General features: G+C 28.4%; 1 protein-coding gene across 1 annotated transcript in view; it reads right to left on the bottom strand.

Annotated features, from left to right (window-relative positions):
• The window catches only part of LOC114132615 (polyhomeotic-proximal chromatin protein-like), a 45,239-nt gene that overhangs the window by 27,884 nt on the left and 2,419 nt on the right, over nt 1-14,936 (bottom strand). The window contains exon 2 of the mRNA XM_027998158.2: nt 1,757-2,102. Within this exon, the coding sequence (XP_027853959.1) occupies nt 1,757-2,102 (346 nt within the window). The remainder of the gene's footprint in view (nt 1-1,756; nt 2,103-14,936) is intronic.

Raw genomic sequence — 14,936 nt, 5'->3', positions numbered from 1 at the left:
TGTTAACCGTCCCAACGATGAAAAAGCGCTTAGCTTATTTCGTGAGAATTGCCACCGCGCGTTATTGTCGGTCGGTTTTTAAAATGAACGCGTTTTTTTTACTGAAAGAAAGCGTATGCGAGAGACGGTATGATAGTAATTATTCCGTCAATAATAGTTGCTGTGTACAGGCAGATCGTGACAGTAATTTTGATTATTTCACTTTATGCTTTTAATGAAAGTCTGCCAAATCAACACACTCTTACTATTACTATTATCATTATTTTTGCACCTCTCCTACGGCCACGTGACAACTATTTTGGGACTACAATAAAAATAATAAACGTCTAATTAATGACTCAGTATCACGCGTATACCTATAAACTTTTTATGTGTCTATACGCCATACGATAATTGGGAAGAGAGGAGGTTCACACGGAAATTTGGATTTTTTAGAGATGTCCGAGCAAAACTATAAATGGATAGTGTCAGAAACTCAGAAATGACGTCGTTAAAACACAACTCACCTACTATATAATACTATACTAACCACCTCAACTATAGAACGTATATATGTGTTGTGTATTATATATTATTGCAGCCTATAATATACGTGTTTTACACAAGACCCCGAGCTGATTTCCAATAATCGTTATATTTATCCGTACTTTTATAATATTGCAAAAATGTACACTGTATAATTAGGATTTTAAATAAAAATAATAATATTATAATAATCAAACACGATATTAACGTTATGTTTTGGGTTTAGATCGTGTACAGCTCTTTAGAAATATATAGTGTACATATTATGTTAATTGAATTCCTCCGAACAGGTAAATGTACGCATATTATACGATAAAAAACGAAAACGATCTCGTAAAAACTTCACACGATAATATCTTCTGTAATATGATAACGAGTAGTGATATTATTTCGCATTAATTAGTCAATCGCACATTACGCAATTTCTACTAGATCTAATATGTATATATATGTATATGCGCGATATGTAAAAGAAAACAATGAGATCGTAATAAATATAAACGTGGGCTGCAATGTAGGAAAAAATATTACGGACCTTATAAATCGTGTTAAAAGGAAAAATTGTGCAAAATAATAACATGCTTATCCTATATGTTCATCAAACAGTTGTTTGATCGTAAATATTAATTTAATTACCCTGAAGCTCGTGACGTTTTTTTGCTATCATTACGACTTGTTCTACAGGTTAATATAGTTGGACGGTTGTTCCTCGGAGTGAATATCGTCTATTATTTTTAATGTCCGATTGTTTGACTTCGTCGTTTCTATATTGTACCATGTAATTACTATATTATGTCGGTTAAGTGTTTTGTTTTTCTATTACAGTAGTCAAATAATTATTAGAAAACAACAACATCTAATACTGCAAGGTCTTTAATACATATATACGTATATGAATTTCGATCCGAAATAAATCAATCGTTTCGACGTGTCGCTACTGTAGATGCTAAATAGTTGCTACCGATGACTATTATCGACTCGAAACGTCATTATATATCGTTATTGGATCTCGCGAAAAATAATATTATACGATTAATAAAAACCCCGAAAATCTGCTTATACAGACAGTGGAGACGCATATATTTGTACAGCCATGCCGATATAAATGTTTTTTGAAATATTTATATAGATAGGTGTATTTTGATATGAATTCGCAACGATCCAATAGAAAAAACCATAATAAATATATAATATATTATCGTAATACAAGTATACGTAAAATACCACTCACTCGCTGGGATTGGCATTCTGGTACTTGGCGGCCAGACTTCGTATGAGGTCACTACAGTTTCGGTTGGGCGCAGGACTCGACACACGGTCGGCCGTGGCCGAAACGCTGGGCGGCGTGCCGGGGTAGCACGACGAAGACGGCGTGCCACTACGCGACGATGCAGAGTCGCCGCCCGCCGCAACCACTGGGCTCAGGCGTTCCGTTTTCACGTCGGCCGCGGTCGCCACTCTGTTGTTGTTGGCGCTGGTCGTGTTGTTGTTATTCACTGGGTGCTCGATCTGCATACCGACCCCCGAACGTCGGCTCTTCGGCAAACCAAACAAGTCGATGTCTCTTTTGATGTCCACTGCGGGAAACAAATGAAATCGGAAACGTTATTAAAACCGATAAGATATTTTTTTTTATTGTGCTTCGATTTTAATGACTTCTTTACCATACATTTTTAATAAGTTTTGGATAAGTTATCAGTGATTATATAAGAATAAAACAATTCAGACTGTCATTATCGTTATTCGCGATGCCGTCAATTTCAATTATTGTATTAAATCTCTATAATGTACCTATAATTAATTATTATTTAAGGCATTTTGTGAGTTTCTTAGGCATTTTCTTATAGGTTGTTTAAGTCATATTTATATATATCTGAACAGTACTAATAATTATAATATAAACGTTTGTGTCATAACTATAATATTTATGATTCGTGTGCGATTTATACACTCACACGTCCACGCATACTGAACCGCACAAAGATTTATAATATTATCGTTGTACAAGTATTATGCGATTGTGTGGAAAACTAGTTTAAATTATTAAATAGCTATAGTACCACGATTAATCACGGTTATTAACAGTAGATAACCATGGGTTAAGTTAGGTTAGATTCAACCTATCCAAGGTTCATTGATGGCACAGCATCTTGTGACAACTTGCATAAATGCATAAATTAACTCGCTGAATACTTCTGTATCATTCTTTATAATTTGTTTTTCCTTTAAATAATATTATAATGTAATAATATTATGGCATCAAATTAATTTGTATCATCAACATTTTAAATTTAAGAGGAGATAATTTATAACAAAAATATGTGCTGATATCACTAATGAAATTGACATATGACTGCAAGCTACTTTTGTTTTAACTTTCTGCGGTAACGCAAATGTTACTTCTATTATTTCAAGTAAGTAAGTCGTTTTAAAAAAATTAAAATCATCCATTATAGATTCCAATAAAACTTTTTATACTGTTTTAGGATGTATAAATTATTTTTAAAACACGCTCTATATCTTTAAAGCTAAAATAATACGTTTATCAAAATGTATTTTATATAATATACCATTCATCTGAAAATCAATGAACGATGCCTAAAACTACTTTTTTTAACCAGATTATAACTTTTATTTTTAATATATATAAATTGAATAACTGAAGCTACAACAATGCACAATAATACCTACTTTGCATTGTATTTTAATTTTATAAATTATTCTGAAAACTATTATAACAGACTGAATGAATATTTTACCAATGTATGACTTGGATCGAACAAATTGATTTACATGTATACAGCATCTAAACAGTACACACATTATAAAGAAAATTATAATTTTTTGTTAAAGTAACATAATATGTAAGTAATAACATTAAATTCTAATTTTGATTCCAGAAAACTATTAAACTCGAAAATACGCTCCTAAGACTCGTTCCGTTGACATTTTTTATAACTCTACACAAGTACACAACTATATTAATTGTATACCCTTTCGTAGATGACGATGACTTGAAACAGTTGATTGAAAATCGAATCGTATAACTGACGATGTGGAAAATAATACCATTGACGGCAAAGCTTTCTTCAGACTGGCCGACGATAAGAAATGTCGCGGTTACCCACTCGCGGGTAATCATAATATTAATATACAATGGCACAATGCGGTGGACCACAATCCTCAAAATATGTATACGTCCATATTATACAAGTGTGTGTTACTTTTGAGTGAATATAACAAAGATATTATCTATAAATCAGTTTTACAGAAAACGATGGCCGTTGACCGTTTTCTCATTGTTCGATACTCATAATAATTAATTTATGAACAACCAACGAATTATGTTTATGTGTAAGTATTATGTATACGCCATACAGTATACCCGTGTTAATAACTGCGATATTTTCTATCGCCTTGGTAGTATATTTTCTTATGTAGTACGTACATAATACATATCCATAGCTGACAGTCAAAGTTGAAAAAAATTTGATAAATCGTGCAGCAGTTGTGTTCAATAAATAGATCACATAAAAGTGTAATAATTTTATGTGCTCATTTTATTTGAATTACATAATCAGTATTTTCGTTACTTCACATACAAATTTTTTTTTATTCCTTTTTCAATAAATTTATTGTTAAAATGATGTTAGCACTCGACTGGTTTTCTCTATCCGATCCACGCGTACATGACAAGTCATTGTGTATCAGAACAAATCTTGTATTATCGACTTTAATATTAAAACAAATTTACTTATTTTAGATCTTAATGTTAAGAAAATAATCTGTGTATTTACGTTAGCTTTTTCACTGTATTTCAATATTTTTGTAGTATAATACGAGCATCTTTAAATTGTAATATTTAACATACCTACTCATAGCTTATACAACAATTAAAATATAAAACCAACGTAGTAGGTAACATGAATAATATTTTTAACTTTATGTTTAATAATAGGTATATGTATATTCACTCTAATTATTTATTTGCATTAGCTAACAACGCAAGATTGGTTTTGCAGAATATAACTTAACTATGTCACGCGTGGATTAGGGAGAAACAGAAGTGCTTTAGTATCCTTTGAAAAAAAGAAGAAAATAATTAATTTTTATAAGAGGTATACTGAGGGGATTATACTGGATGCAATAACAGTGTATTAAATCCAATTTTCAAAAGGCTTTTAATAGAAACAATAAATAATAATTGATAAGCAGTAACCCACAGATCCCAAATTTTCGAAATTAAAAACAAACTAAATACTGATGGATATTTGTATACGAATATTAAGGACATCTTTATAAAACATTATAATAAACGCGTTAGTTTGATTTGAAGGAATAATAACGATACAAACACTACAGGGATCTTACATCTTAAGCTCTGAATTCAATCGTGTAGTAATACTGAATCTGGGATTGGGAGGTCCAACTTCACATAATAGTTATACATATTATACATACGACAATAATAACGCAATAGATTTTAATTTTAAATAAAGTGTTTGTATAATTTTTTTTCGATCAAAAATCTACGCACGCTACGTGAAAAGAACGTAGTCGTTGTTAATACTTAATACACCTAACATAATAATATATTATATTATATTTTCAACAATGAAAATAGAGTAGCGACGATAGCACCAACTGTAAGTATATATTAATATTTAATATGGACACGCACGTCAAATAACATTTTTCTGCGCGGAGAGGTCTCATTCCATCGTATTGTTATTATTATAATCTTAGACGATTCGTTACACGTGATTATTATCCCACATATTATTATATACGCAGAAGGCGCATACCACAACCGTCTGTATACTTTTTTATGTTTTTTTGGCACCCGTTGACCGTATATAAGCACATATATTATATATATACAAACATATAACTATTAACTATATAAGTAATTCAGGCGCGTGCGTGCGTGAAAAAATAACGCCGCAAAATAATCCACCCACGCCGCTTTATTTTTCCACGCTTATTTCGCAGCTCATGGCCAATTGGACACCGGCCATTATTATATATTTTAGTATTATTTGCCCTCACCGCTTTTCAGAGTTCTGTCGTCGTAGGCCTACACAAATAATGGTACATATTATTATTATCGTTAGAATCTAGATACGTATATATTATTATTATTATTAAAACACGAGAAGCGTGCGGATCCAACAAATTCGTCGCAAGTAGTAAAAACCGGAAAGTTTCACGTTATAATATGTACTAAACTACCAACACTGAACACACTATTCATTATAAAAGCTATAAAAAAAATCTAATATTACTATAACACGAGCTTGTTGATTCTTTATATATATAATATATGGAATATATTAAGTTATATTTTTTCGTTTTACTGCGGTGACGTGATGCGACAAATCAACAACATAACATTTTTAAAAACAATTGAAAATAACAACAAATAATAATATAATGACATAATATTAGTGTAATACGTTCCATCAAGTACCAACTGCAGAATAATACAATAAAATACTATATAAGGTATATGTCTAGGTACTTGCAATCACGTCCGATATGTTATTTTATCCCTGTAGTATTTCAATTTTATAGACTATAAGTAAAACATTAACATAGGTACATGACCAACTAGCCAAATCATGATTTCCGCTATCGTTTCATATTCGAGTACCATTCGCGATTATAATATACCACAAAGATTTATAAATTATTATATTATTATAAGTATTAATCATCGGCTATTGACTTTATCACGGCAAAATATGTTGTTACATAACAACTACATTTTATTTCTTCAAGTAATTACTTGAAAACTACTTGAAACTTAGACGCCGTCGATAATACTGGACATCAATAATATTATCATAACTATACATAATATGGTCTTTGATTTCATTAACAATAGATCAAAGACGCCCTAACGTGCGTGTATAAGTAGAAGAGACGCGTTTTATATCCGGAAATAACACGACCAACATGGAACTCGATTTATCTGCACTTATGTTTATCCGCCCAAGTTATAAAATAAACAGTAGCCGCGTAACGCGTATTATGATGATGTTATTATTATAAAGATCCAGACAATTTCACCGATTGTCATATTATTCTACTGTGGGTAGATAATAATGTTATATGCTTACAGCAATATAGAGATTGAAATATAATATTACAATATGGACTATACGATATGAATAAGTGTACAATCAATTCAATGCATAATAATTCTATATAATGTATATGCTGCAACTCCACAATATTATAATATCACACTCATATCTACTGCAACCCACAATCTATAATCTTATAATGTAGGTATGTAGGTATAATACATATTTTTTCAAAATGGAAATGTTATATTGTACACCATTTACAGCCGTACATAATAATACAACACAATACGAGGATGCCAAGCACGCGATACCTTCCATCTCCATCTATGTGATGATAAATATAACAAAATTCAAATTTTAACGTCTGATTTAATCTAAAAATGTTCACCTATTTCCAAATTTGAAGAGCAGAATACCTACTTATGTAACAATATCATAAGTACTATTTTATTTAAATATTGTAAAACGAAAAAGTTAAAGCATTTACCTATTGTTATATTTTCTTGTATTAGGTACTTATAAAATTATAGTTAGGTATTAAACTATTGTTATTACCTTCTTAACATTTGGTAGGTAAATTTTGAATATGAACTTAGTTCAATAGCATTTTTGTTTTGTCACTACCGACGTATCACGTGTAGCCGTAGACTACATTTTGTATTTATATAAAACACGTTACACAGCCATATATATTTATTGTACGTGATCAAAAATCGTATTTATTATAAAAATAATAATAATAGTTTAATATCTTTCTTAAAATACTCTTATTTTATATAAATATAATAATTTATAATCGACCCATACGCAACAGGTAGGTACCAAGTACGGCATTAAAAAAAAATATTCGTTTTTGTTACACTACAGCACACATAATATTACATAGCAATTGTCATTAATTTTAACGAATAGCTGCCGGATAGTTTCTATATAATTTTGTGCCTGGGAAATTAGCGTCACGAAAAAGACGTGTTGACTGCCACATAAATATCCTACGTGATTACGCTGCGCTTGAACTATGACACGCTAATAAGCGCAATCAATTATTGAACGGACCGCGGTCGACAATGTCAGGAGCGGGGAACGTGTATATATCGTTGCGGCTCGAGAGCTCAAAGAACACACACACTATATTATAATGTGTTCCAAGGAGAACGTTCTAGTATCTAGAGTCTCGGAAGAAAAAGAATACCGCCTTCTATACTTACTGCGAGCGCGTGCATAAAATGTATTTAATAAATAACTAACGGTAAAGACTTGACGAGAAGTTTTTTTCACAGGCGGCCAGGCGGGTCACCAATAGTCGAAATACCGAAATATTAGTTTTATTAATTATTATTCTATTATTGTTTTATTCCAAAAAATGAGACTAACGTCAAATAATATTTTATCGAAACCACATAATATGTATAGCATACATTAACTTATAGTTATCAAACTAGTAAATTAAATGCATTTAATGTATATAACATATTTGAAAATACATAATAATATAATATGTAATATGTATAGTGAGAATTTAGGTTACATAATACATACGACTATATGAGTTATAAACTTATCGCTCTATAAATATTAATAGCATGATACAAATATCACTTTTGGCGTGTTTGTTTTTAGTTTTATTAGTACGAAACAATCGCAAAAATTTGTGTGAATTATTACTATTATTATTATGATTATATGTATATAATTACACCAAACATGTTTGTATGAAATAGTTAGTATTGAATGTTTAAGTATTATATTACTGTTTTAACTTTCTAAATATTGAATTTCCAGAAATCTAACTTTTAAAATGAAAATTGCATATAAATTTATTCTCCTAAGAATTTATATTAATTATAATTACTGGCTTCTATACACTTATATTTATACAACAAATTATAGATCAAACGTTTATTAGTCATCTAATAATAGCAGACGTACAATAATTACAACTACTCAGACTACTCTAGCATAATATAATTAAATAAGGTAATGATTTGGATAAAAAAAAAAAAAGAACGATAATAAATTATTAACCGATAAAATATAAACTAACACAGTTGAGTACTTGTTAAATACGAGTATGTTTACAATTTCAAAAAACAAAAAAATAAATATTAAATAGGTAACAAAAATATTGAGTTAAAACCTCATTAGCAAAACTACGGATAATTCGCAAAGCGGATAATCGAGAGCACACTGTACTTTATTCTACAAAAAAACGTATGTCACGATATAACTGCATATAATTATTTCATATGTAATTATTATATTATATATTTTTTTTAAATAAATTAATAAACAACGTTTGACAATTACTGTAGAAACTGAATATCCTTCAAATAAACACCTCAAATTAATGAAAAGAATAGAAACGCCAGTTATCTGTATTTTGTTGAGTTATCATTTAATAGTTTTGTGTAGTTACATAACAATAAATATGTTGTTCTGTCTTGCCTCATAGGACAGCGCATGTCAAACTATAAAAAGAAGGGGAATTGACACCAAACAGATAGATTGTTCTTGGAAGCGCAAATCCCTTTAATTACATCACCCACAGTACTTAGGTCAGCTAGACGATATCATCCTTTCGTCGGCTCGTGCTCGCTATCTTTAATAACAACCAATCGGTATTCAAATACTAAATAAGCATCTAAATATTTTATAATGAAAGCTTTAATCAGTGAAATTTTATTTTATTTGTATTACCTATATACGTATCACAACATAAATATAAGAGTTTTACATATTATTTAAAAAAATAGTTTAATCATTTCTTAAATAAATGACTTAATAAGAACCCCCGGAACAACTAGAACAGCAAAAAACAAACTATGCCTCCGCTCGCAAAGCTCTATAGCGATCTATGAGAGTAATCTATGGGCTTCGCGATTTGTCCATTAACACAAATTTACATCTGAATTAAATAAAAATTAAATAATATTTAGTTTATAGTTTTTACTTTATTAATAATATTAATAAATTTTTATACTTTGTTTCGTAACCAAAAATGATATTCAAAAATTGATTTTAATTCATAACGTATATTTTTATGTATATAGATGATTGTATACTAAAAAAAAACAAATTAAAATCCAATTCACTCATACTTCATTGTTTATAAGTTATATATATTTAATGAGAATTCCTAATTTTTTTTTACAGCTTCGTTAAAGCAACGGACAAAAAAGTATGAAAATCACTGATCTAAAAGAAGGTAATTACGTAATATTATTATCCGATCACATTCTCCAGCATTTTTAAAATAGAGTAATTTAAAAATATTATAACTTGTACCTATTCTTTTTGTAAATAATTTTTACGTCATTACATTATTATAGTTATATGTAATCTCTAACCAAGAAATGCAAATACATCTATTTTTTATAGATACACAAAGCATAAAAATATATCATAAAAACTATTAACTCCACTTTGCAAATATATGTCCTATATAGGACATAGGTAAATCTACCTAACATTTTTGTATATAGATATAAGTTACACCATTCTATTTACTATTATAATTTTAAGTAAAATATTATTTATATTATTTTGAGTAATTGAATGTTTGATAGTTTTTTACTTGGAAAAACCTGTAGGTAATTTATTAATTAAATATAAAATATTTTCATATAAACAACCTTGCCCTAACCTAACTGTTATTATGATTTAAAGAATTCATTAACCATAAAAAGTAAACTTTTCGTTGCATACACATTAGTTAATTGTGTACAAGAAATTCATATACATGCTATTTTCTAGAGCTTTGAAAATACAAAAATAAATCGACAAATAATATTGAAATATCAAACATTAATACACGAATGAAAATTAAATGAGTTCCACGATAACATAATATAATAATTATAACAACGTTCCGGGTCAGAAAAAGTGTTAAATGTCACACGACCTTCATTCAGCCTCTAAAGTCTAAGAAACATAATATTATATCGTGTTAGGTTACATAACAACATTTATTTATTATTATTTTTGTTAAAATTGACTATTCGACCTCAATGGTCAGCTCGTATCCGTTGACCCCTGGTCAACAATGTGTGCACTAATATGTATAATATGTACGTACTTCGCCCAACCATATTATATTATATTATATTATATTATACCATTGTTTTGGCCCGGCCCCAAACACCTGTGTCCGGAATATAATATCGTCATAATGAAGCAAGAAAAGGTTAGGCTAGAAAAAAATTAATTAAAATTGTAGAAAAAATGCGTATGTAGGTCTCCACACATATACGTACAATATGAATTAGTCACACCTACATATGTATGATCGCGTAATTGGAGATCGTGGCAATAAATCAATAATATATATATATTACCTACAATAAACAAGTACTTCGACTGTATACCAAATGTGGTTCGCATCCAAATAGCTACCACGTTAAGTGGAATGCGATAGTTCGTCATTCACCATGTACACGCTGAAGAGGTTATAGGCGCAGAATGAGAAAAAAACGTTCTGATTTCAAACTCTTATTTTCAAATAGTTTCACGTCTGTTGTCAATAAACCTCTACTAATACACTTTCACAAAATTACCATTACTCTGCGATTAAATAATAAAATATATCATAATTTTTGAAAATTATCAATTAAGAAATACCTATCATTAAAAATTTGACATTTTATTTCTCTAAAATAATAAATTATCGTTTCTAATATATTTCATAAATTTATACGAGGTTTATACCACCTAATATCCGATTTTCAATTGAATATCTTGCATTTTGGTTTTCATCTAATAATTTCATAGAAATATTTATTTAAAATTTCTTAATATAGGTATTCTACTTCTTTTTTTCAACTATTATTAAAGGACTACCACGTACATTGAATTATTATTTTATGACCCTGTAGCTCACAATATAAATGTTAAATACATTACACATAAAATTACGTTCATAAACTAAATAATATAAATAAACATTTTTTTACATCTGTTTTTAATTTTTTTTTTTTTTTTTTTTTTTTTTTTAGTATATAGAATAGCTGTTTATATTTTATTTTATTACTAAATGATGTTTACGTTAAAATTTGAGTATTAATATTAAAATCTAAATATTTAATACGTTTATATTATATCTATTGTACATCATAATAATGAATCTTAAATTTGCCTACCTAATTTTAAAAATAAATAATTACTAACACTAATATAAAACGTGTATATACTTACATCTATTTTTTAATTATTAATAGCTAAAATACTTCGATTACTTTGAATAATTGAATAAATAATAATTAAATTCATAAAATAGTAATCGAGCATTATCTAATTATCATAAATCAAACATTTTTATTATTATTATTCTTTCATTATTTGACGATGACTTGTATTTATTATATTTTTTGTTATGCTTTAAATATAAAAACTACTTGATTACTCCAATGTTACATATTTTATTAATTTTCAGATTTGGAAGAACTTAAAATTATCTAGGCTATCAAGGAATACATCAAATTGTATTTTTAGACTACAGATAAAATATTTTATAAGCCTTTATAATATTTCAGTCTAATTTTTTTATATTGTAAATGTGTAAATTCATAACATTTGAAGAAGTTAAATCTTTTAAGATAATCTGAACTCAATCATGTTAATTAAGCGATGAGCTTATTTTAATAAAAAATGCTGTTATATGAATATATGATATTTCATTATAATATTTCAACAATTACATCCAGGCAATAGGTGTAATTGCGTATTATTGTTAGAAAAAAATATTCTACATGAAAAACAAAGTTAATGTAAAAAAAATTACTATAAATACAAATTTTACAAATAGAAAAGGAGATCTTACGATTATTTTATTAAATTTAATAAATGTAGTGTAATTTAATATGATGACATCGTACAATAAAAACTTTTATATTATACAATAAACTAAAGCATTATCTTCATTGTTAAAATTTACTTTAAATATGAGTATTAATAATTATTAAATAATAATTCACGTACTAAAAATGATCCAACCCAATAGTTGATGTTTTAATATAAAATTGTAAATCACATTAAGGTATCAAACCCTAACGTATCTAATATGTTTTTAAAAGTTCTTGGACAAAATTTTTGAATCAATTGTTCTTGGTGAACAATTCTTATAGAGAGATTTCATAACTATTACAACAACTTTATTAAAAATATCTTTCAAATTTGTTTCATACAACATTAAGATCCTAATTAGACAACATTCGATCATTATATTATTCAATTATTACATTAATCTATATGCTATTCGACCAAATAGAATCTTATTTACACTTCATGATTAACGAGGTAAAGTTAATTTTTCTACTGTAATATTATTATTTGAAAATATATTGCTTTAATTTTGTTACGCTTTTATAATATTAATACCTAAAATATATGGATAAGGCATACATAACGATTGTATTTAGTACATATTTCCAAAACAAAAGAGAGAAATGTACAAACATAGAATTATACAATTATCATTATTTTGATATACTACTAAATTTATGTTGTAAGTGTTAACATTTAACATTATGGATCAATATACAAATTTAAATGGTATACCAATTTATTTGTTAGCAACAAATTTTTTCATTTCAAAATTCAAAAATTTAACAATATAATAAATATTTTTTTTTCATTAGTAGTACCTATATACATAATTCATAGTTTTCAACGTGGGCCAATAAAAATAACTATTAGTTACTAGTATCCAACCAAAATAATAATCGATTATCGATATTCCGCTCTTAGCTAGAATCTTCGTTATTACGGCATATTTATTTATAATAGTGATAATTGTTCATCCAGTACGTAATTAAAAACGACAGTAGCTAACTCGATAAAAAAAAAATGCCATCAGATGAAATATTTATTGCCGTTTATCAGTGGACCAGTTCAGGCACTAGTGTGTCAAGCTGTGTGTGAGTACATTCATGAGTACCTATATGTATAATATATTATGTGTAATCCAGTTTCACCTGTGCTTAAAACAATCCCTACTCTTTCCATCTTCTTTTTTCCTCTACATCATTATATCCATAAGTATTTCTTTTTTTCCATTACAAATCCCCGCTGTGTGCCGGCGCTCTGATTTGCTGACGGGTTTTTTCTTGTAGACCTGTAGTAATGTTGCACTATAATAATGATAGGGTTTCACAAATAGCTTATCTCAGATGACCAACGATATGATTTTATTTTTTTATTTTAACGTAGTTGACCTCTAGCATAAAATTTAAATCGATTTCTCAATTTTTTTTTTTTATTAATTTAAAGAAATGTCCTATTATAGAAAACATCCCAAAAACCGCGTTTCTTATAATAAATATATGAAATCTAGACATTGCCCTCTTCTTAGAAATACAACACTACTTTCACTGAAATAAATTAATGTCCGTATTCAAATTTATTTTACTCGTTCCGCTCGTTTACCCATTCAAAGTTTATAAAAAGAGCAACGGCTGTTTTTTTTTAAACTGCTGATTTATTAGCGGACATTACTTTTTTTAGTACACACATAAGTGTGTATTTATTTTTGACCGTGAACATCTCATTAGATTCCCTCGGGGTTAGGTAGAGATCAAATCATCATACTAAACACAACTAATTAAAGACATTCCGAAGAAATACAGAGTGGTACATAAATTGTCATTTATCATGAGTGATATTAAGGTTGTGATGGTATACACACACAGATAAATGAAAATGTACTTACTTAAATTTTATTTACAGTATGAAAAAAAACGAACTTCGGCTAAAACGAGTTCACAAAATGTGTACACGAACATAATTAGAGACGTACCTACCGATTGGCGGTTACCTTGACTGCAATGAATATGCGGTATTATACGGTTCACGTGACTGTGAAATATTACAACACAGGAACTAATAATATGTAATACTATTATCATTCGAATATATTTTAAATACACATCTCCACAGTAATCGAAAAAAAAACCACCCAATTAATTTCGGCTTTAATAATACATCATTATTAAACCATTTAAACTTATAGGTGACACTAGATCCAAAATGCCCATATGTTACTCATTGACAAGCAATGCCATTCTTAGGTTGATATATCATTGTTTTCAGAAAAGGTCAGACATGAATTAGATTTTGTCACCGATCACGAATCATTATTATTCTACGACACTTCATATTCAACACATTATTGTGTAACAAATTATCTGTTAGAAAATGTTGTCATCGAATACAGACGAATAGTTTTAACCAATGACATACAAAGAATAAAGATATGGATTGAATATAGAGAGAATACTTAAGACAACAATGTTAGAATATTCGGAGGTCTATAAATATTTACCGTCA

The sequence above is a fragment of the Aphis gossypii genome, chromosome 1, assembly GCF_020184175.1.
Source record: "Aphis gossypii isolate Hap1 chromosome 1, ASM2018417v2, whole genome shotgun sequence".
Taxonomy (NCBI): domain Eukaryota; kingdom Metazoa; phylum Arthropoda; class Insecta; order Hemiptera; family Aphididae; genus Aphis; species Aphis gossypii.
The sequence above is the reverse complement of the archived record's forward strand: the minus strand, read 5'-3'. Positions and strand labels throughout refer to the sequence as shown.